Source organism: Misgurnus anguillicaudatus, chromosome 22 (genome assembly GCF_027580225.2).
Source record: "Misgurnus anguillicaudatus chromosome 22, ASM2758022v2, whole genome shotgun sequence".
Taxonomy (NCBI): domain Eukaryota; kingdom Metazoa; phylum Chordata; class Actinopteri; order Cypriniformes; family Cobitidae; genus Misgurnus; species Misgurnus anguillicaudatus.
Genome location: NC_073358.2, coordinates 31,120,447 through 31,141,833, shown reverse-complemented (window position 1 = coordinate 31,141,833; position 21,387 = coordinate 31,120,447). Strand labels below are relative to the sequence as shown.

Sequence of the window (21,387 nt, the reverse complement as noted above, 5' to 3'; positions counted from 1 at the left end):
TTTTCAGTTTGGACAGCTCTTACATTTATTTTAGTCTAGGATTAGTCTAATCGCGGAAGTTTTACACTAAAGACCTCAAAGATGGCGACGCCCACAATTACTTAAAAATAAGGTGGGTAGTTGTACACACACCAGAACAGTCGGAGTGGCTTGTTTATTAGCAGATCATGTCTTGTTAGTGCTGGCGCTTGACTAAAAATTATGATTGTTGACATTCTGTTTCTTCTGCAGATTTCTGCTTTACATGGCCATATTTTTCACTCTGTCAAACATTTACGTGCTACGTCTCATTTTATTATGCCATACATACATGTTCTACACATTAAAAGAGATATGCAATTTACTGGCCTAGAAAATGTTCTGATATCAGGAATGGATGTTTCCTATTTTGCATGATGATGACTGTGGTTTTTGATAGACCAAATGAGAGCAAGAATGTTGAGAGAATGAAACTGCAGTGCCAACACAAAACCACTGTAGTACATTGTTTCCTCTAAGATGTGCACTGACACATTTTGCGCACAACCTTTTCACAGTGCTGCACACAAAAGCATTTACTCTTTTGAGGAAGCATTTAAAAAAGCTCTAGGCATACATTTGAACAATTATTTGTAAACAATAAATTGATTAGATCAATTTGGTTTTGAACTGTGTAAATTAAATGATCTGAAATCATTCTGTCTTTTAAAGTGCCATCATTTTCGAGTTACTGTACAATAAGATAAAAAAACGTCTTTGCATAACAAAGAATATCAGTGAAATTAAATTAAGACATGTACAAATTTATAAATCAATAAATATTCAAACACAAAAATAGTTTAAACAGAGTTTAAAAATACTTTTTTATACAAAATGCATAAGCCTAGACATCCTATTGATAGATTATCTACCATTTAGCAAAGAACAGCACAATTTATTTACACTCACGTTAGTCCTTCAGTCTACCCATCATCTGTATGTAAATCACTTTGAATATGAAACACATCAGCAGAAACTTCCTGTAAATTACATTGGCAATTGTCAAGCTCCTTCTCACTGGTTCTTCACTTGAGTCCATACCTACATTCACACACACAAAGACACGCTGTAACAACAAACATCAACAAATCTCATTTCAGGTAAAATATTTTATGCATCACTTACATTAAAATGACATTTGTATTTATATTTATATCTGTATTCAAAGATGTAAGACGTTTGAAAAAAGATAGGAGGGATTTTATTTATCTGACGCTTTTATCCAAAGCAACTTACAATTGTAATATATGTCAGAGGTCGCACGCCTCTGGAGCGGGTTAAGTGTCTTGCTCAGGGACACAATGGTGTGTCACACTGGATTCGAACCTGGGTCTCTCACACCAAAGGTGTCTTTTTCCACTGCGCTATCACCACCCCATTAAATTATATGGGGTGGATTAAAACACTGAATAGAAATTCACGAGTAATCATAATAATGGCCATATCCCGGATTAAGAGTTTTTAATGTGTCATTTGAATGCTCAAATTGAATGGGTCTCACACACGGAACAATAATAACAATAAACGTAAAGGAAGTTTGGAAGATGTGAATAAACTAATGTTAGCATTTAGCTGAGTTTTAGGTGTCATCTTCAGATTTGAAACAGAACATGGTCAGACCTGTGGCTTTATCTGCAGTGCATTTCTAGATTGCTCCAAGGCCAGTTTCATTTAGTTTTTCATAAATATATTTCATCAAAGTTTTGTTAGTTTTAGTGAGTTTCTAAAAATGTATTCATAATGACAGTAATTAATTTTGACTACTGAATAAACTTCCAAGTGTCTGCTTTCAAATGAAACAATTTTAGTTTCATGCACTGTATCTATTTTAGTTTGGCTATGACACTTTTTGGGGTTTTCAAAAGTGGAAGTTCAGATTAACAGGTTAAGGCAATAATTACAATATTTTTCTTAGTTATAATATTTTCCACCAATTACACTCAGTTACTGTTTTAAAACGTAAAATGAATAAGCATAATACACCATTAGTTTATTTTTAAAATAAGCACATAAAATGTTTAAAATTGCATAAATGCTTTTTCCTAAATCTTTGCTAGAATGTCCAGCCAGGTGATCTCAGCTGACAACGCTACAGTTGTCATTCAAATAAATCCACTGATAGCCCAAGCAAGTGCTGAAGGACAAGAAAAGAGAGGAATTTCTGCGCGCCTCCAAGGGTTTCTTAAAGTACAACCAAAGACACTAGGGGTAATGTATTTTTCTAAGAGATTTTTAGGGCGGTTATAAATACTGTATGCACACATAATGTTTTCTCTCAACATATTTAAACTTTAGTTTTATGTATATATTCTTATATGACCATATGTCAGCTGTAGGATGTTTATAATAATACACTGATATCTACTTTTTATAGACTGTGCAGATTATGATTGGAGTGATGACCCTGTTGACTGGTATTGTGCTTGCCTTTCATTTTGAAGATTTCACTTTAACTGTCATAAGTGGCATAAACTTCTGGGGATCCTTGATTGTAAGTTTAATTGATATTTTTTGCTTTATTGCTTCTGTCTTTAGTGCTTAATGTCATTTAAATTGTATTGTTATTGTTTAATATTTTCTTATGTTCTGTCTCAGTACATCATTGCTGGTTCTCTATCTTTTGCTGAAGAAAATAAACTCAAATCCTGTCTGGTTTGTACTGTCTATGTTAAAACATTTTAAAGGGATAGTTCACCCAAAAATGAAAAACAATGACTTAAATTAATTAATGACTCACCCTCATGTTGTTCCAAACTCGGAAGACCTCCGGTCATCTTCGGAACACAGTTTAAGATGTTTTATATTTAGTCCAAGAGCTTTCTGACCCTCCATTAAAAATCTATGTACGATATTAGCAGGGGCGGAGTGGGACCAAAAAATCCATGGGGAAATTTCATAGACCACCAGCCCTCCGTGGTCAAAAAAAGAAAAAAGAAAATGGCTCCCTGTAAATAAGCAAATGTTGAAATCTAAAATGACAATAAAATGACTACACAACAACATAATACCACGTGTAATAATTATTATTTAATAGAACTTGAAGTCAACAACAGTTCTAGATTTAGGTGAGCTAAAGCCTAATTTATTTCCAAAGCAGTTGCTTATAAAATTATTAAGCCTATTTGGAGAGAGATGTTTAATGTGACAAAATGTCAGTCATCGTGTGATAACGAAATATAACAAGGCCTAGACTACGTTCTGAGCAGGTGTTGTCATTGAACAGGCTGTAAAACTGTTGGCTAAGTTACAGACACTCATGAAAAACTGATGCTGATTATCTGGGAAACATTCTCTAACAGCAGTCAAGTTGTCATTGTTTGTGTCGAACAAGTTTTGCATTTGTTGTAACATTAAAACGGGTGATCAGACTTACTCTGTGCTCAAAGTGATGCTCGGAGCTCCATTCCTCTGTGGGTGAACGAAGATATGCTTTTTTTATTTGTTGTTGCGTTAAATCTTACCCAGATACAACAGTGCTATTTTCTGATTGGCTATTGTGTAGTATCTTTCTTTTTTTTTGATTGGCTGATAAGTGTCATGCTCGACTAGAACTCCAGGGTAGATGGGCATGATTGAGAGAGCAGTGCGGTCAGATACAGTTTAGGCACTGCAGCATATTAAATGATAAATAGTTTTTCTGCGTGAGAAATACAATGTGTGGCGAGAGTGCATGACAAAAGACTAAAAGTCCGGCTATTATCAGACTGGCCCTCGTGGCCTTAAAACACTACTGGCCCACCGGGAAAAGTCTTGACTCCCCCGATGGCCACTCCGCCACTGGATATTAGTGATGTAGTATTCGAGACTGGTCTCGAGACCATTTTTTTCAAAGACTCGGTCTTGACTCTGTCTTGGATCAAAGTGGGAGGAGGAGAACTCGTAATTTTAGACTGAATCCCTGAGACCAACGCATTTTTTTATGTTCATATAAAAAAACAAACAACACATAACAACAATAATAAAATGCAATGTTGATGGGCATTATTTGAAAATGGCATCCCATGGTGCAATGCAAAGATACTGCCATCAGAGCTGTTTATTTATCTCTAGAAAAATATGCAGAAGATGATGCATGTGGTAGGAATTTTTTTAATAATAGTAAAAGCATAGTCCATATCAAGACGTTAAGACTGATCCTCTAAACAATTCCCAATCTAGCTTAGTTTGTAGGCCTAATTGTTGATTATTAATTGGGGTGATATTAAATCATGAATATGAAAACTGACATGTTTTATGGTCTTGGTCTCGACTCTGTCTCGACTCCTAAAGACTAGGTCTCGACTCAGACTTGCTTCCTCAAAGACTCTGTCTTGATTTGGACTCAACCCTTCAAAGACTCGGCCTTGACCCGTACTCGGCATAGGCGGTCTCGTCCCCATCACTACGGTATACTGTCAATGTCCAGAAAGGTAATAAAATCATAATCAAAGTAGTCCATGTGACATCAGTGGGTCAGTTAGAATGTTTTGAAGCATTGAAAATACATTTTGGCCCAGAAATAACAAAAACTACAAATTTATTCTGCATTGTCTTCTCTTCCGATTTTGTTGTGAACAGTGTTCAGTGCTTACTTACATGAACCCTGTTCAGAACATTTTAAAGTATTTCTCTCCACAGTGCTGACAATGCATGTCAAAAACACAGTCTTACGAGTTCATACAAATAATTCAGAACAGGGTTATTCATATGCGTATTTGGCATGCTATCCGAGGAGAGGGCTCCGAGCTTGTTAATGGCCTGGACCCGGAGCGCCACCTGGCTGGGAGAGGGTTCCGGGAACAATTTTGTGTTATAATACCATTTATAATGCTTAGAGAAACGAAGTCCATAGAACTATACTGTAAAAAAAACTGTAGAAATTACAGTATTACTGGGTATTACTGGCAACTAGCTGCCAGTAACTTACTGTAGATTTTACATTTATGTTATTTACTATCAACAGTTTGTAAAAAAAGTTAAATGAACATAAAACATTTGTAAGTTACTGACAACCAGCTGCATAATTAAAGCAATTTTTTTATAGTGTATGTTAAAGAAAACAACAAACAGAAAATACAATCTACCATAAAACAGTAAATAAGATTTATTTATTATTTTTAGGACAGCAATGCTTCAATATTCAAAAAATTAATAGAGTTTAACCAAACGATTAAAATAAATCCAACTTCTAAAATAAAAATTATTAAGTGAAATTTATTTTATTATTTAACAAATGTTTTCATGCATTAAGTAGATTTTATAAAAAAGCATTAAAAAAGTTAATGCAAATTGTTGTGAGAATTTAGGGTAAGTAAATTTTACAAGCAACCACATGTTCCATGGTAAAATCTAAGTGGGTTGAAAGCACATATATTGTTGCACTAAATTCTTTGCCCTTCTTGAGGGGTGGGGTTGCTACAAGTACAGTCAGTGAGTTTACACTTATACCAGATTTCTTTGCGCAATAAGATATTCACTTAACTATTTCCCCGGCATTGATGAGTTAACTCGTCAATTAAGAGAAAACACTCCCCTGCCAATGACGAGTAATTCCGCAACTTATAAAACCCAGAAGTATCGCCTTACGGCAAACAGCTGTATGTCCGGGTAAGTTCTGAATCTGATCTATATGAAAAGGCCGTCACAACAAAATGGAATTCCCTTTCAAGGGATACTTGACGCTGTGTCATGTAATGACATTATGGGGAACGCTATGCAGCGTGACGCGCGTGAATATTGTGTCAACTAGGTCTATATATAGACGCCGGCGGATGACGTCAAGAGTGACGTGGCAACGCGAGGCTATAAATAGGCGGAAATAATATAGGTCAAACAGCTTCTGCTATTTCAGCGAACGCTTGTGTGAATGTGAATGTGTCTAAATATATATCTAGTGAGATTAGATTAGATTAGTTTAAAAAACTAGGGAAACATGGATAAGAGAAAGGGATTTAGAAGTGTGTTATCCCCTGTCCTAGATTATTATTGACGGGGATAGCACGAGTTTTGTGTGTTTGGTGCGGACTACACGCACGCTTTCCCCGAGGGGGAGGCGTGCGGGCATTGTGAGGAAATACCATTCAAATGCTTCGCTCTCGATGGGTTTTCGCAAGCGTGGTTCAACGGGTGCCCGTGAGCGGCTTCACCCGTTTTATCCGCGAGTGTTGTGAATTACTCTAGTTCTGAGGATCTAGATGTAATTAATGTTTATACAGAAAACAAACCCCGCAAGCCTTGTGGTTCAACGGGTGCCCGTGAGCGGCTTCACCCGTTTTATCCGCGAGTGTTGTGAATTACTCTAGTTCTGAGGATCTAGATGTAATTAATGTTTATACAGAAAACACAAAGCTTACTGATTTATACCCTTTCTCCATGTTACGAAGAACTATTATGTTGTGACCCGATCGGCTGTAACAATCTAATATTGACTTTACTGACCAGCACAAAGTGAAGGCTGCCAGTGAACTTGACGATAGAGGTTTAACTTTCTTCCCTGATTTACACTGATAAGTTTTTAAACGGAAGACCATGCAGATATGCAGACTCCTCTCATTTATTGTTAAACACATCAGCGAGTTTCTTAACCCTTTTTGGGGGTTTTTTAAATAATGCAGATACGGCAAATGCCCGTATTGACAGTATCTCGCGGTTTATTTGTTGCGAGAGACAGCAACAATGTAAATGGATTAACAAGTTTATATGGTCGCGGGTCGCGATGGAGCATGCCTTCGCAATATTGGCATTCTTCATGCATATCAAGCAGATATTGTATGAAATAAAGGGTGAACCTGAATCCTGTAATATTAGATGAGCTCAGGAGAGCGGAGCTTCTCTCCGTGCTACTAAAGAAACGGGTTTTTCCTCGTCGCAGTTTCCCCCGAGAATCTGCATCTAAACAGTATTAACACAACATACAGATAACAAAAACAGAGTGTTGTCTCTCGTGTCCCCCCTCTCCCTCAGAGAGCTTGGGGGACGAAACAACAACCAGCAACCAGAGAGGCATAAGGCTGATCTGAGAGCAGTCATTATCTCAAATCATAAGGCTGCGTTAAAGGGGTCCTGTCGTTCACAAGTGGCCTCTTAAGGCACTTCTCATGGAGCACAGATAAAACCTGTGCCCGATGTGCCCTCACATACAAAATAGTTTGTTAACCCCTTATGTTCTGTCTTCATTAAAGAAGACCTAATTTTTTGTCTCCATTAAAAAAGACATATAAAACAGAACAATAGGGCATTTTTAGTAGCTCAGCTGTGCCCTGCCGGTCCTCCGCTTCAGGGCAGTGAGCATTCTGGAGTCCATCCCCTTTTTAGGGCATTTTTTCCATGAGTGAGAAAAAAAAAAAAAATCACAAAATGGCTGCTAGAGGTTATAGAGAGAGGCTACATAATTCAGTTTGTTTCCCATCCTCCCAGGTTCGGAGGGGTTTTACCCACCGAGGTGGGCCCCGGAAAAAGACCACCTTATTAAAGGAGTAGGTCATCGCTTTATAGCCATTATTTTATTGTACCAAAAAAGGATGGAGGGCTGAGGCCTATTTAGATCGATCTCTGAAGAGATAAAAATTCTAAAACTGACATTTCCTTTTATTGTGGCGTTAATCAGGTCTGAGGACTGGTTCGTCATGATACATTTTAAGGACCCCTATGTCCATATATCTATCCTCCTGCAGCATCTGGAAATTCCAGGTTTGCTTTCGGGGGCAAACCATACCAATATCGGGTTCTGCCATTCAGAGTAGTTCTTTCACAGCGCATAATGCATGGATTTAACCCTTGCTCCTCTGAGACTTCAAGGGATCCAAATACTTAATTACATAGACTATTGGCTTGTGTTAGTCCAGTCTCGAGACATGGCAGTTCGGCATCGAGATGTCGTCCTTGCCCATATGAAGCGCCTAGGGCTACGGAACAACGCCAAAAAGGGCATTTTAACCCACTAGCAGAAAATATTATTTCTTTGGGTAGCTTGGGACTCAGTGAGGATGTAGGCACGTATGTTTCCTACACACACAGAGTCAATCCTGGCATCAGTGTCTAGGATCAGATAAGGCCAATTTTACACCGTAAAGCACTTTCTAGAGTGTTAGGTCCGTTGGCGGCAGCATCTAGTATTAGGGAGGCCTGGGGTCGCGCCCTCTATACAGACTGGCGCATCAGGTTCTCCTTTGGTCTCACGGGAAAAACATTTTTTGTCATTCAGACATCCCCAGGGTCCAGAATGTGAGAGCAGACACCCTGTCGAGGCAGGGGCTGAGGTTGTAAAGCCCATACTATTTAAAAGATTATGGTTTAAAATGGAGATTACTCCAGATTTAAGATCCACTATTTCTGTTTTTATGCTCCTATTACTAAGGGCTCTCTTTAGTGTTTCGAAAGCCCTTTTCATGGCCTCTTTCAAACACATTTGACTTGTGTGCAGATGCATTTCTGTCACTGAAGTTAGCCTTTTTATTAGCCATCATAGTTCAACAGGTGCCCGCAAGTCGGCTTCATCCGTTTTAACTGTGAGGGCTGTGAATTACTCTAGTTCTAAGGATCTAGATGTAATTCATGTTTATAAATAAAACACAAAGGAGCTCCACACGAAATTAAAACTATTTTAAATGGAGACTATTCACTACTCGGTTTAGTGACAAACATTTATTTCCAAACTGCCCAGTGGCTTCAGTTCTGGAATTTTTACAAAATCGGTTTTCATCCGGTTTATATCCATTTACTATCAGAGTATAGGCTGCGGCTATCTCTGTGTCTATTCTCCTATTTCTAAGGGTTCTATCTGTAGTGCTTCGAAAGCCCTTCTCATGGCCTCTTTCGAACACATTTGACTCATGTACAGATACATTTCTGTCACTGAAGTTAGCCTTTTTTATTAGCCATCATGGTTCAACGGGTGCCCGCGAGTCGGCTTCATCCGTTTTAACTGTGAGGGCTGTGAATTACTCTAGTTCTGAGGATCTAGATGTAATTAATGTTTATACAGAAAAATACAAATGAGCTCCAGATGAAATTAAGGCTATTTTAAATGGAGGCTATTCACTACTCGGGGTAGTGACAAACATTTACTTCCAAACTGCCCATTGGCTTCAGTTCTGGAATTTTTACAATACCGTTTTTTCATCCGGTTTATATCCATTTACTACCAGAGTATAGGCTGCGGCTATCTCTGTTTTTTATGCTCTTATTACTAAGGGCTCTATCTGTAGTTGTTTCGAAAGCCCTTCTAATGGCCTCTTTCGAACACATTGATTCATGTACAGATAAAGTTCTGTCACTGAAGTTAGCCTTTTTATTAGCCATCACTTCTCTGAGGAGAGTGAGTGACTTCTTATTCATGCCTGGAGTTCGCTTCAGACGAATTAAGGCTATTTTAACTACCTGGTGTAGTGACGACCATATTTAGTTCCAAACTGCCCAGTGGCTTCAGTTCTGGAATTTTTACAATACCGGTTTTTATCCGGTTTATACCCAGAGTATATGCTGAGGCTATCTCTGGTTTCACACTCGTATCCCTGAGGGCTCTATGGGTAGTAGCATCACTTCTCTGAGGAGAGTGAGTGACTAACAAGCTTATCAGCTGCTTCTTCATGCCTGGAGTTTCGCTCCAGGCGACATTTAAGGCGGTTTTAAATGGAGATTATTCACTACTCTGTGTAGTGACAAACATTTACTTCCAAACTGCCCACTGGCTTCAGTTCTGGAATTTTTACAATACCGGGTTTTCATCCGGTTTATATCCATTTACTATTGGAGTATATGCTGCGGCTATCTCTGCCTTCACGCCTTATTGCGTGGTACATTTAGGATGAGGCCTCCTGCTCAAATCAGAGTTCCAGTATGGGACAGTAGTAGTTCTGAAAGGGGTTCTTTATGGCACCTTTCGAACCCATTAACTTGTGTACAGTTAAGTTTCTGTCACTGGAGTTAGCCTTTTTATTAGCCATCACTTCTCCGAGGAGAGTGGGCAACTTCCAAGCTTATCAGCTTCTTCTCTACCCTGGAGTTTGCTTCAGGACATATTAAGGCTATTTGCACCCAAGACCGGGTTATGTTCCCAAGGTTCCTAGCAATGTGGCTAGAACATTGGTCTTTCAGGCTTTTCATCCTCCTCCTCAAGAGTCGGCGGATCAACAGAGGCTACATCTTCTATGCCCTGAGGGGTTTTTAGAGGTTTACATTAATAGATCTTCCACCTTAGAAGATCCGACCAACCTTTGGTCTGTGTTTGGTTCTCCAAGAGAGAACATTCTTCCTCTAAACAAACAATCAATAATTGATTGTGGAGGCTATTTTTATAGCGTATGAGGTGCACATTATGTTTTCACCTCTGCGAAAATTAGGGCACACTCGACTAGGAGTATGGCGTCTTATCTGGCCCCTTTGTCAGGGACCTCCGTGCTTTGTGGTGTGGCGGGATAATCTCCCCCACACATTTTTATGAGGTATTATGTTTTTAGACCTCCCTTTTCTACCGGGATCTCAGGTCTTTATGTCTTAAGTTGTGTGTAGACACCTTCACACTTACAGACAGTCACAATTAATTATGGCGTAGTGGGTATCTCGTTCCCCATAATGTCATTACATGACACAGCGTCAAGTATCCCTTGAAAGGGAACGTCAGGTTACGACTGTAACCGTGGTTCCCTGAGATAGGGAACGAGACGCTGTGTCCCTTTGCCATAACTCCTTGTGCCTGTAGCATTCGCTTCAATTTTAACAGAAGCTGTTTGACCTATATTATTTCCGCCTATTTATAGCCTCGCGTTGCCACGTCACTCTTGACGTCATCCGCCGGCGTCTATATATAGACCTAGTTGACACAATATTCACGCGCGTCACGCTGCATAGCGTTCCCCATAATGTCATTACATGACACAGCGTCTCGTTCCCTATCTCAGGGAACCACGGTTACAGTCGTAACCTGACGTTATCTCAGCTTTTTGCTCAAAATTTTGTGAAATTTTTGAAGAAACCCATATTTTAGATGTGATAAAAAGAGAACTACTGAAGGTAGGATGAAACGTTGAAATGTTTGAAAGCAGAGGGTCTGTTCTTTTATTTTATATATTGTATGTTTATATATTTAAAGAAGAACATTTACTGGAAGGCATTAAACTAAAAAAAATACTGACGGGGAAAGAGTTAACTAACAAATTGTTTTATCAAATCACATGTTTTTGTCCTTAATTTTTTAAAGTCTCTTAAATGCATTTCTCTCTGTAGGTAAAAGCGTCACTTGGAATGAATGTGGTCAGTGCCATAACCGCAGGTGCAGCTATTATTCTGATGTCCATACAATTGCCATTTGTGCATTGGGCATATTATTGCAGAAATTATTTTGAAGATTTAAATAGAGACCTAATGGTAAGTCCTTTTACTACATTTAGATATTTTTTATTTTAATTCGTTTTATCAAGTTAATCTAAACTTTCAGAATTTAGGGGCAATTTCCCTGACAGGGTTTTGATTAAGCCAGGACTAAGGCCATAGTTATGTAAGGACATTTAAGTACAACCGTTTTTAAAAATATTCCCTACAAAAAATATTACTGGTGTGCATCTTGAGACAAAACAATGGGACGGATATTTTAAGATATGTCAGTGTGCTGTTTTTCTTTAAGACAGCTCAAAAAAGCATTTTAGTCCTGGTCAAGACTTAAGCCCCGTCTGGGAAACCACCCCTGAGAGAGTTCATCAACTGGATTAAAGTAATGCCTTCAACATTATAATGATTAAAAATTATATTATTATTATTATATTTGGTCACACTTTATTTTACGGTATCACTGTTACAGTGTAATTATACATTTGATATTGTTAAACTATTTAATATACTTAAATTAATACTTTATTATACACTCACCGGCCACTCTATGTGGTACACCTGTCCAACTGCGCATTAATGCAAATTTGTAATCAGCCAATCACATGGTAGCAACTCAATGCATTTAGGCATGTAGACATGTTTAAAACGATCTGCTGAATTTCAAACCGAGCGTCAGAATGGGGAAGAAAGGTGTTTTAAGTTATTTTGAATTTGGCATGGTTGTTTGTGCCAAACGGGCTGGTCTGAGTATTTCAGAAGCTGCTGATCTACTGGGATTTTCACGCACAACCATCTGTAGGGTTTACAGAGAATGGTCCGAAAAAGAGAAAATATCCAGTGAGCAGCAGGTGGGGGCAAATGCCTTGTTGATGTCAGAGGTCAGAGGAGAATTACCAGACTGGTTCGAGCTGATAGAAAGGCAACAGCAACTCAAATAACCACTCGTTACAAGCAAGGTACGCAGAAGAGCATCTCTGAACGCACAACACGTCGAATCTTGAGGCTGATGGGCAGTGCCGCTGCTAGCCATTTTGGTGCCCTAAGCATAATTCCTTTATAATGCCCCCCACCCCGACCCTAAGAAAAAAAAACGTTTGTTTTTGCCAGTTTAATTTTTTATTGCCAAACACATAACTTAATAGCAGAATGTAAAATCTTCACAACTTTAGCCAAGACACACACTACACATTTGAAAGTGCAAACTTTTATAGAATAGCAAAACAGAAAAATTACCAAACTTAAATTATCAAAATAATCCAGACATGTTTTTCCCAAGTACAATGTCACTTTAAATAAATTACATTAAATAAACATCAATAAGTAAACAAGAATACTCATTCTTAAATAAAACAAAGATTCAGAGAACTAAGTGTCACAGTAATGTTTGCTTCATATCATGACGTTTTATCTTTATATATATTTAAGAGTGATGAATTGTAACATGTGCACTGACTGCTAACGTTAACTTTTACTGAGAAAGTATTAACCACCGTCACGTCAAAATAAACAACAAAATAACTGCTCAATATCCAAAGACGAAAGTAAAAGCTGCGCCAGTTATTTGTAAAATGCATATGCATAGGTAATGTTTTACAGTAATGTTTCTCAATTTAGCTTGCACTGAAGTTATAAATTATAACAACATAGTTTGCTAAACATTAATATCAGCACAGCAAGTTCGAGGCGCATTACGATTAGCAGCAACTGCAGCCCTTGCGCATTTTCCTTATTTAGAAGTGAATGATTAAACATGATGGACTTACCTGCAAGTAATGCACGGGCATCATCCCGCAGTTTATTTTTTTTCCGATCCTGACTCCTGCTGTCTTTTCGGGGACATTTCCAAAAGTCGCCTTCTGACTGGCCGTTTCTATATCCGAAGGCTGCAGCCTGCGCGAGGTCGCATGTGCAGGCTGCATACGTCATCATGCTTTATTTCAGTTAACTGAACATTACATTAGCAAGTCATAAGCATATTACAACAATTTACGATTAACTAAGAATAATAGTTAACTTTATAATTGTTAATATTACGAAATAAGAAAGTTTTGATGACGTATGCAGCCTATAAATGCGACCTCTGGAGGCTGCAGCCTTCGGATTGAAAAACGGCCTCTGTCAAACTTCGTCAGGCGCCCGCGCGATCAACCGGCACGGACAATCAAAGGCTGGGGGGCAAACTTTCTAGACTAGAGCCATTAAATTATCTAGTTCCCCCTTTTTTGTAACATATATATGGATAAAAAGGGCCTAATAATATTTTTATAGGCTAATGAAATAATTTCAGCATTAAACATTTTTTTCATTAGGCTATTATTTTTGGTGCCCCTCAGCACGTGGTGCCCTACGCACAGCGCGTGATGCGCGTTATGGGAGCGGCGGGGCTGCTGATGGGGTACAGCAGCAGAAGACCACACCGGGTGCCACTCCTGACAGCTAAGAACAGGAAACTGAGGCTACAATTCGCACAGGCTCACCAAAATTGGACAGTAGAAGTTGGAAAAACGTTGCCTGGTCTGATGAGTCTTGATTTCTGCTGCGACATTCAGATGGCTGAGTCAGAATTTAGCGTCAACAACATGAAAGCATGGATCCATCCTGCCTTATATCAACGGTTCAGGCTGGTGGTGGTGGTGTTATGGTGTGGGGGATATTTTCTTGGCACACTTTGGGCCCATTAGTACCAATTGAGCATTGTGTATTATTTCTGACCATGTTCATCCCTTTATGACCACCATGTACCCATCATCTGATGGGTACTTCCAGCAGGATAATGTGCCATGTAATAAAGCGCATATTATCTCAGACTGGTTTCTTGAACATGACAATGAGTTCACTGTGCTCAAATGGCCTCCACAGTCACCAGTTCTCAACCCAATGGAGCATCTTTGGGATGTGGTGGAACGGGAGCTTCGTGCCCTGGATATGTGCAGCCGACAAATGTGCAGCAACTGCGTGATGTTATCATGTCAATATGGACCAAAATATCTGAAGAATGTTTCCAGTACCTTGTTGAATCTGTGCCACGAAGGATTAAGGCAGTTCTGAAGGCAAAAGGGGGTCCAACCGGTACTAGTAAGGTATACCTAATAAAGTGGCCGGTGAGTGTATATTAAAATTTTCCCCCAAAAAAAGATATTTTGAGCTAGCCTTGGCTAGCTATGAGGTCACTGAGGTCCGGACCTTGGTAAATGTTTCATACCAGGCCCGGTACTAGGCTTGCTGGTCTGGGGGGGCAGTCAGGATATTTGGGTGGGCAGCAATTTCTCAACTAAAATGATTCATACACTAAAATGATGGATGTTTCAATCCAATTTAATTTTGCATCTGTCTTGTAATAAAGAGCCATTGATATGTCCTTTTGCACATTCAAATTTTAAATGTAGATTAGATTTATAATGATTTATAATGTTATAATGATTACCCTTAATGTAGTTTTACACATTAAGTTCCAGGTAATGAAATCAGGCAAGTAGGTGATATGAATGCAAAGCTGTACATATAGCTATATTTTATTACTGTGTACACTGCATTTAATCTATTATTTAACTTATAATAAATAAAAGTCATCCCTATACCAGCCCATACCATACCCAGCATATTATGCCTTTATTCTAAATAAACCCTTGTTAGGCACTTTATTTCCACTTCTCAAACATTTTCTTCATTTAAAAATAAATGCCTTTTCAACGTGATATGTGATAAGCTATATTTTCTTTAATTCTTGACCCTACATGTTGCTACAGCAACCATGCTCAAATATCACAACAAAGCACAACACTTTAAATAATCTATATTGAAACATCATGAAAGCAATTTGACAAGCATTACAAATTCGTCAAAGGTTTGCCGATAACAGCACCAAAAGCACAAGCCTTAAAATACTGCAAGTGAGTTGCAACAAGACCAAAATCATACCGCTCATAACACAGCAAATTAGATATTATAATACAACACAACATTATAAAATACAACTTTTACCGTATGATGACCTTAAAAAGTGACAGCTCCTCCTGAACTTAAAGTCAGTAGATTTTTGCGTGTGAAGTTTTTCTCAAACGTGAGCAGAGCGAGCTGACGAATGACGATGACAAAACCGCCAAAATATTATTTAAAAACTGCACATGATGCTCAGTTGTTACAATACTTTATATTTACTGTATAACCACCTTATATCATTTATACCTACTATGTATTATGCCACAACCAAACTGCATATTCTAATTTTAATTAAGAACCAAAACAAACACATTAAAAGCTGCTGGAGACTTTGGCTGTTGTATTTGAATGAATATATAATGAGGTGAGTCTAAGAAAGGAAAAGTAGCTATTTTGGGCATGTTTTACTATATAGACCTTTTCAGCAGTAACAACATAAACAAGCGGCTGTCGCGGTCCACACGTAACTTCCAGTAAACTCTGCTAAGAATAAATAACAACAAAGTTCTTTAAACGTAGTTTATTTATATAACAAAAAACAACATATAGATTACCTAAGAAACCAAAACATTTGTTATTTTCGACGAGGCATTTGTTCAAGAGATCAGTTTAGCAACTAGTCAGACCATTAAAAAAACGAAACCGGAAGTAAAGTTCGGATCCAGACGTGTATCACGTGCGTCGGATGAAACGGTCTATAAAAAAAGTTTCATTTTAGTATGTGTTGTGTTATTACGTTAATGTTATACTAAATTGCATTGTTTCTGATATATATTTTAAAGATGCGTTTTTTTTTGTAGTTACCGTCATAGGGAATAGTAGTACATAGTTAAATACTGCTGAAGAGACCTCCAAAGTTTGAATAAGCAAATGAGATAATAGTGGGCGGGAGCTGTAATAATTAGTTTTTGCCAACAGAAGACGTTTTTTGTTTAAAGAGACTCCGTTTTTTTATGGTTGGCTGGACATTTTTTGGGGGGCAGAAGGAAATTCTGCGGGGGCAATGCCCACCAGACCCCCCAGTCCCGGCCCTGATACTGAAAATAAAATGTGAATTTCCCTGAATGACTAATTCGTTTTTCAAAACGAGTCATTTTGGCATCTCTGTATTTAATTAAATTTGGACAGTTTACTGTATAATTTAATGTAAGATGACAGAGATTGACACAACTACGAAGGCACGGGTGCATAATTTGCAGTGTTTCTAGATCCAATTATTAAAAATCCTCTTTTGACGTAGCGTTTGAGCGAATAATGAGACACTTTTAAATAATGAGATTTTTTAAAAAGTGGTGTAGTTTAGTGTTAGCGATTTCTCTGATTTATTTCTGAAAGAAGGTTTAAACTTACTTTGTTCTTTATACGGCCCATTATTTTTGTTATTTTTTTACTAATATCTGGCAACACTAGGTGACTTGCACTTAACTGATAGTTATTAAATAGGGCACATCTTTCAGTGCGGGAATGTTCTTGCTGTCAGGATACAACATTTAGTAAAACAGAACCAGTAATCATCATGTTTGTGTCTTTAAGAGTATAAACATTATCAATACTATCAAAAAACAAGAAATAATTACATGTAGGGTACAATGATGTGGAACAATTGGGTTTAAATAAAATATGCCAAATATGTTAACACCTAAGCGTAAAACAGCAAAGCTAATCTCAACAGAACATAAACATTAAGGGCCCTATTTTAACGATCTAAGCACATTGTCTAAAGCGCACAGTGCAACGTCTAAATGGGCGTGTCCGAATCCATTTTTGCTAATTTAACAACGGGAAAAATGGTTTGTGTGCTGAGCGCATGGTCGAAAAGGGTTGGTACAATTTTTTTTTTAATGAGAAATGTGAGTATTTCGGGCGTAACGTGCAATAAACCAATGAGAATCTCAGCTCTCATCCCCTTTAAAAGTCTGTCGCTGGCGCTATGTCTAATCCCTATTTAGATGACGGACTTTGTAAACTGAAAAACTAAGCGGAGGAAGAAGATCATCAGTTTAAGATTAATGTTAAATAATTGTGTTGTTTTCACTTGTATTGAAATTGTTATTTTTTGGATTAAAACCTTTAAAACCCGTTTTCTTTTAGTCATGGAAGTAAAAAAGCAGGTTTTTAGTTGCTTTAAATGTATGGCTATCCAATATCATCAAAAAATAATTTACAAGTATGTAAGAAAAGGTTTGTACTCTAAAAACACTTTATTTGTAACAAACAGGAGATAAAGAATTTACAAACGGCTCTCCGCACGTTTCAGCACTTGGACAGCGTCACAAGATTTTAAGCATTACTTAAAAATGTTTCTCATCTCACCATATCCACAGGTACAGAGTGATCAATTTGAAGAAAACAACTCTGTTTTTATGCCCTCCTCCTCTCAGACGCGTATTGTTACGGTAGGGCCTTCTTCCTCTTCTTCTACTCAAGTTTAATGGCAGTTGGCAAACCAAACTTAAATGGTGCATTCCCGCCACCTACTGGATTGGAGTGTGGATAACGTTACGGTAGTAGTGATCTAAATCCTGTTAATTAAAAAAGTATCTTTTAAGAAATTAAATATTCCCTCATATACTTTAACCTGCCTTGGGCAATCCCCTAATAATGCTTGCATAGACACAACGTTCATTTCCAACTCGCTTAATGCTTGAAATAACTTAAATCTTTCTCTTGCATAAGCCTCACATTTTAATAATACATGTTCAACTGTTTCCATTTTTTCCGAGCCACATTTTTCACAATATCCAGTCTGGTGTTTCCCAATTCTGAACATACTTTGATTTAGTAAACAATGGCCAATGCACATTCTTGAAATTAAAACTATGGTAGGGCCGGCCCAGCTTACCGGAGAAAAGTTTTCTGGGACGTGTTATGGACCAAACCAACTCTATGGGAGGGGAAAACTCCCTTACATGGTACAACCCATGCAGAGGCTGCGCGCTGTCAATGCGAAACGTGTGAAGTTTCATTTAAGAGAGGATAGACTCACTAACGTGACAAATGTAAAAAAAAAAAAAAACGCGACCGGCCCAGAAGTGAAGCGGCCCACCGGGAATTCTCCCGGTTCTCCCGATTACCCCCCCCGGGCCTGCGTCTCATAATTAGGCCGCATTTATGTCCAAGGGACTCAATAATAATATTTTTCATTCAATCCTTTAATCTTTCATATTTAAAAGCGTTTTTATGTATGTGATAAGCAAACCCGCATTGTCGTCCCGTTTAGGCGCATAATACCATATTACTAATGCACTCTTTAAATAACAAAAAAACATATTGCGCCATTGACTTTAGACCAGGTTTTTGTTGGTCAATGGCGTAGTCTATTTTAGTTGCCTCAAAATAGCAACGCGCCAACAATGCGCCTGAACTGGGGATGCATGTCAATTAATCGCGATTAATCTATAGCAGAATAAAAGTTTTTGTTTACATCATATATGTGTGTGTACTGTATATAATAACTTTGTATAGTTAAATGCACACACATGCATGTATATATTTAAGCAATGTTTACATGTGTATATACATTTGTATATTTATGTATAATTTATATTATATATAAATATAAATACTTAATATATAAATATATTTTTTCTTAAAATTATACATGCATGTGTGCATATTTATATATACATAATTATTATACACAGTTCACACACATATATGATGTAAACAAAAACTTTTATTCTGCTATAGATTAATCGCGATTAATTGATATGCATCCCTAGCCTGAACACACCTCGTTTTCAGACCAGAACGCCCATGGGCGCAAAAGGGGACGCAAATGCATTTGCTATTTAAACAACGCGGTGCTAAACATGAAAATTATAATCACTCAGGGTGGAAACTAGCAAATGACACTTGCGCTGCATTGCGCCGGGTGTAAGAAAGAGCCCTAAGAATTATGTTATTTAATTTAATTTAAGAGTTAACCTTGTTTAGTAAGGTTCTTGTTTATAATATTGCTTATTAAAATGATTTCAAAAATAAGCATTGTTGCATTAAAAATAAATAAATATTTAACCCTTAGTCAATAGTTAATCCCCCAAGTGTAAAATGGCAAAAAATGTTAAAACAGAATACATTACATCCCCGGTAAAAAACAAAGTATACTTGAATGTACTAAAACCACACTTAAATACTATTAAATTCATTTGTAAGTTATGTAAAGTTGTAAAGTTATGCTACAAATATACTAATAGTACTTCAGTGCACATGAAAAAGTATACTAAATACTAATAACCTATCCTAAATCATACTTAAATTGATTTTTAAGTGTATTAAAATAAATGGTGTCTCTAAATAGCACAGTCAGTTGTGTACACTTAGATGTTCTTAACTTAATCTAAAGAAGTACTAAAGACAAATTTGCTATATTGGTACATTAGCTACATATTAATGCACAAAAATAGTACATTTACTAACTGTACTTTAAAAAGTGTGTTTTAGCGCACTTTTAAACCTGGCATAACATTTGTTAACCCTCAACACCTCACCCTATAGACCTCATTAATTTTCAAACCCTGGCTACGGCCATGATTTTAAGGAATGCTTGAAACCAAACTGATCATGACCTCCATTCACTTCCAAAGTATTCTTTTTACTACTATGGAGTTAATGGGGCTCATGATTGGTTTTGTTTTTAAACAATCCTCAAAATATTTTCCTTTGTGGTCATCAGAACAAAGAAATTTATACAGGTTTGTAATAACATGAGAGAGTGTGTAAATGATGTGAGAATATTCAGTTTTAATTGAGCCATCCCTTTCAAATTTTGTAGGTTTTAGGTCGTGGGATTGTTGGAATATTGCTGGTGTTTTCCATCCTTCAGATCATCCTCTCCATCAACATCTCGGGTTTTGCCTGCAAAGCAATCTGTTCAAACACTTCAGTGATCAATGTTTCATTGAACCAGGTAAAAAAATTATTAGTGCCGATGTAATACCTATACTTAGGGTTTCAACCAGTCTAATCATAGCAAACAATAATTTTATAATATTGAACATTTCTCTTTGCAGAGGGTTTCAGAGAAAGAAACATATCCACTTAACATCCCACAACCGCCAAGGAGAAATTAGCAGAATGAAAAAAAAACCTAAGATCACAATAAATGGTCAAATGGAGGTCTGAGGCCTTTTTTTGTGGCATGTGGTTCTAATTAATAAAGTTTAAAGTGGTAATTAAAAGTTTTTAGTGGACTAATAATCATGACATGTCTGTCACTCCATGGAGTTCCTGAGGTAAAAAAAACTTGTAAAGATGTTATTTCACATAATGTAGTCTTATGTTTTTGTTTTCTTGTTGTTTTTATTTCATTCTTGAGAGTCTGGACAAAACATGTCCTACATAAATAAGTCATATTTATGTTAAAAATTAAGAAATGTATGATGAATAAAGACATCCATTTAAATATAAAGATACTGTGTATATCCATGATAATCTTTTAAAATATTTTAAAATATTTTAATTTATACAACAGTTCTTTCTAGTTCTCGAATCTGATTGGCTAAGAGCTATGCGATATTGTACTGATAACGGTACAGTAACCGCTTCACCTTTCGTATCATTCCGCCATCTACTCGTCATTTTAGTATTAGTGAATGAATGGAGGTTCTTATTAGGCTCATCTCTGACTGAAAAAACTGCACGCACAGACGCACTGTTTTTAAACATTGTCCGTGTGTCTCATTAGTTCACTAGCTCGTGAATCAGTCTGTGAATCCCAATCGGAAGTACTTATCCCGTCAAAGATCAGCTCTCTTGGATGTAACTTTAAAGTAAAGTGGAGTATTGTCACATCGTGTGGACGATTAACACTTGGAAAAAGGAATGAAAACAATTATTCTCTGAAGGGATCTCTCTCTTCAGAATTCGAAAACACTGTGGAACTGCAAGGTAAGCACTGCAGCTTTTAAATGGGACAATTGATAATTTATTTTATCGTGATGTGACTATTAAAACACGTTATGAGATATCGCCACTGATATATTTATAAGCAGCATGCAAAAAACATCTGTGACACTTATGAAAAACGTCTCGGTTACGGATGTAACCCTCGTTCCCTGAAGGAGGGAACGGAGACGTCACGTCGTGACCGACGAATTGGGAACTCGCTTAGAGAGACCAATCTGC

At 37.4% G+C, this 21,387-nt stretch overlaps 1 protein-coding gene across 1 annotated transcript in view; it reads left to right on the top strand.

The window, feature by feature from the left end:
* Positions 1–936: 936 nt before the first annotated feature.
* LOC129440319 (uncharacterized) overlaps positions 937–21,387 on the top strand; it is a 193,782-nt gene continuing 173,331 nt past the window's right edge. The window contains exons 1-9 of the mRNA XM_073860788.1: positions 937–1,118; positions 2,076–2,226; positions 2,393–2,509; positions 2,614–2,670; positions 11,221–11,361; positions 13,656–13,836; positions 14,182–14,402; positions 17,586–17,657; positions 20,036–20,170. Of these exons, the coding sequence (XP_073716889.1) occupies positions 2,077–2,226; positions 2,393–2,509; positions 2,614–2,670; positions 11,221–11,361; positions 13,656–13,836; positions 14,182–14,402; positions 17,586–17,657; positions 20,036–20,170 (1,074 nt within the window). The 5' untranslated portion in view covers positions 937–1,118; position 2,076. The remainder of the gene's footprint in view (positions 1,119–2,075; positions 2,227–2,392; positions 2,510–2,613; positions 2,671–11,220; positions 11,362–13,655; positions 13,837–14,181; positions 14,403–17,585; positions 17,658–20,035; positions 20,171–21,387) is intronic.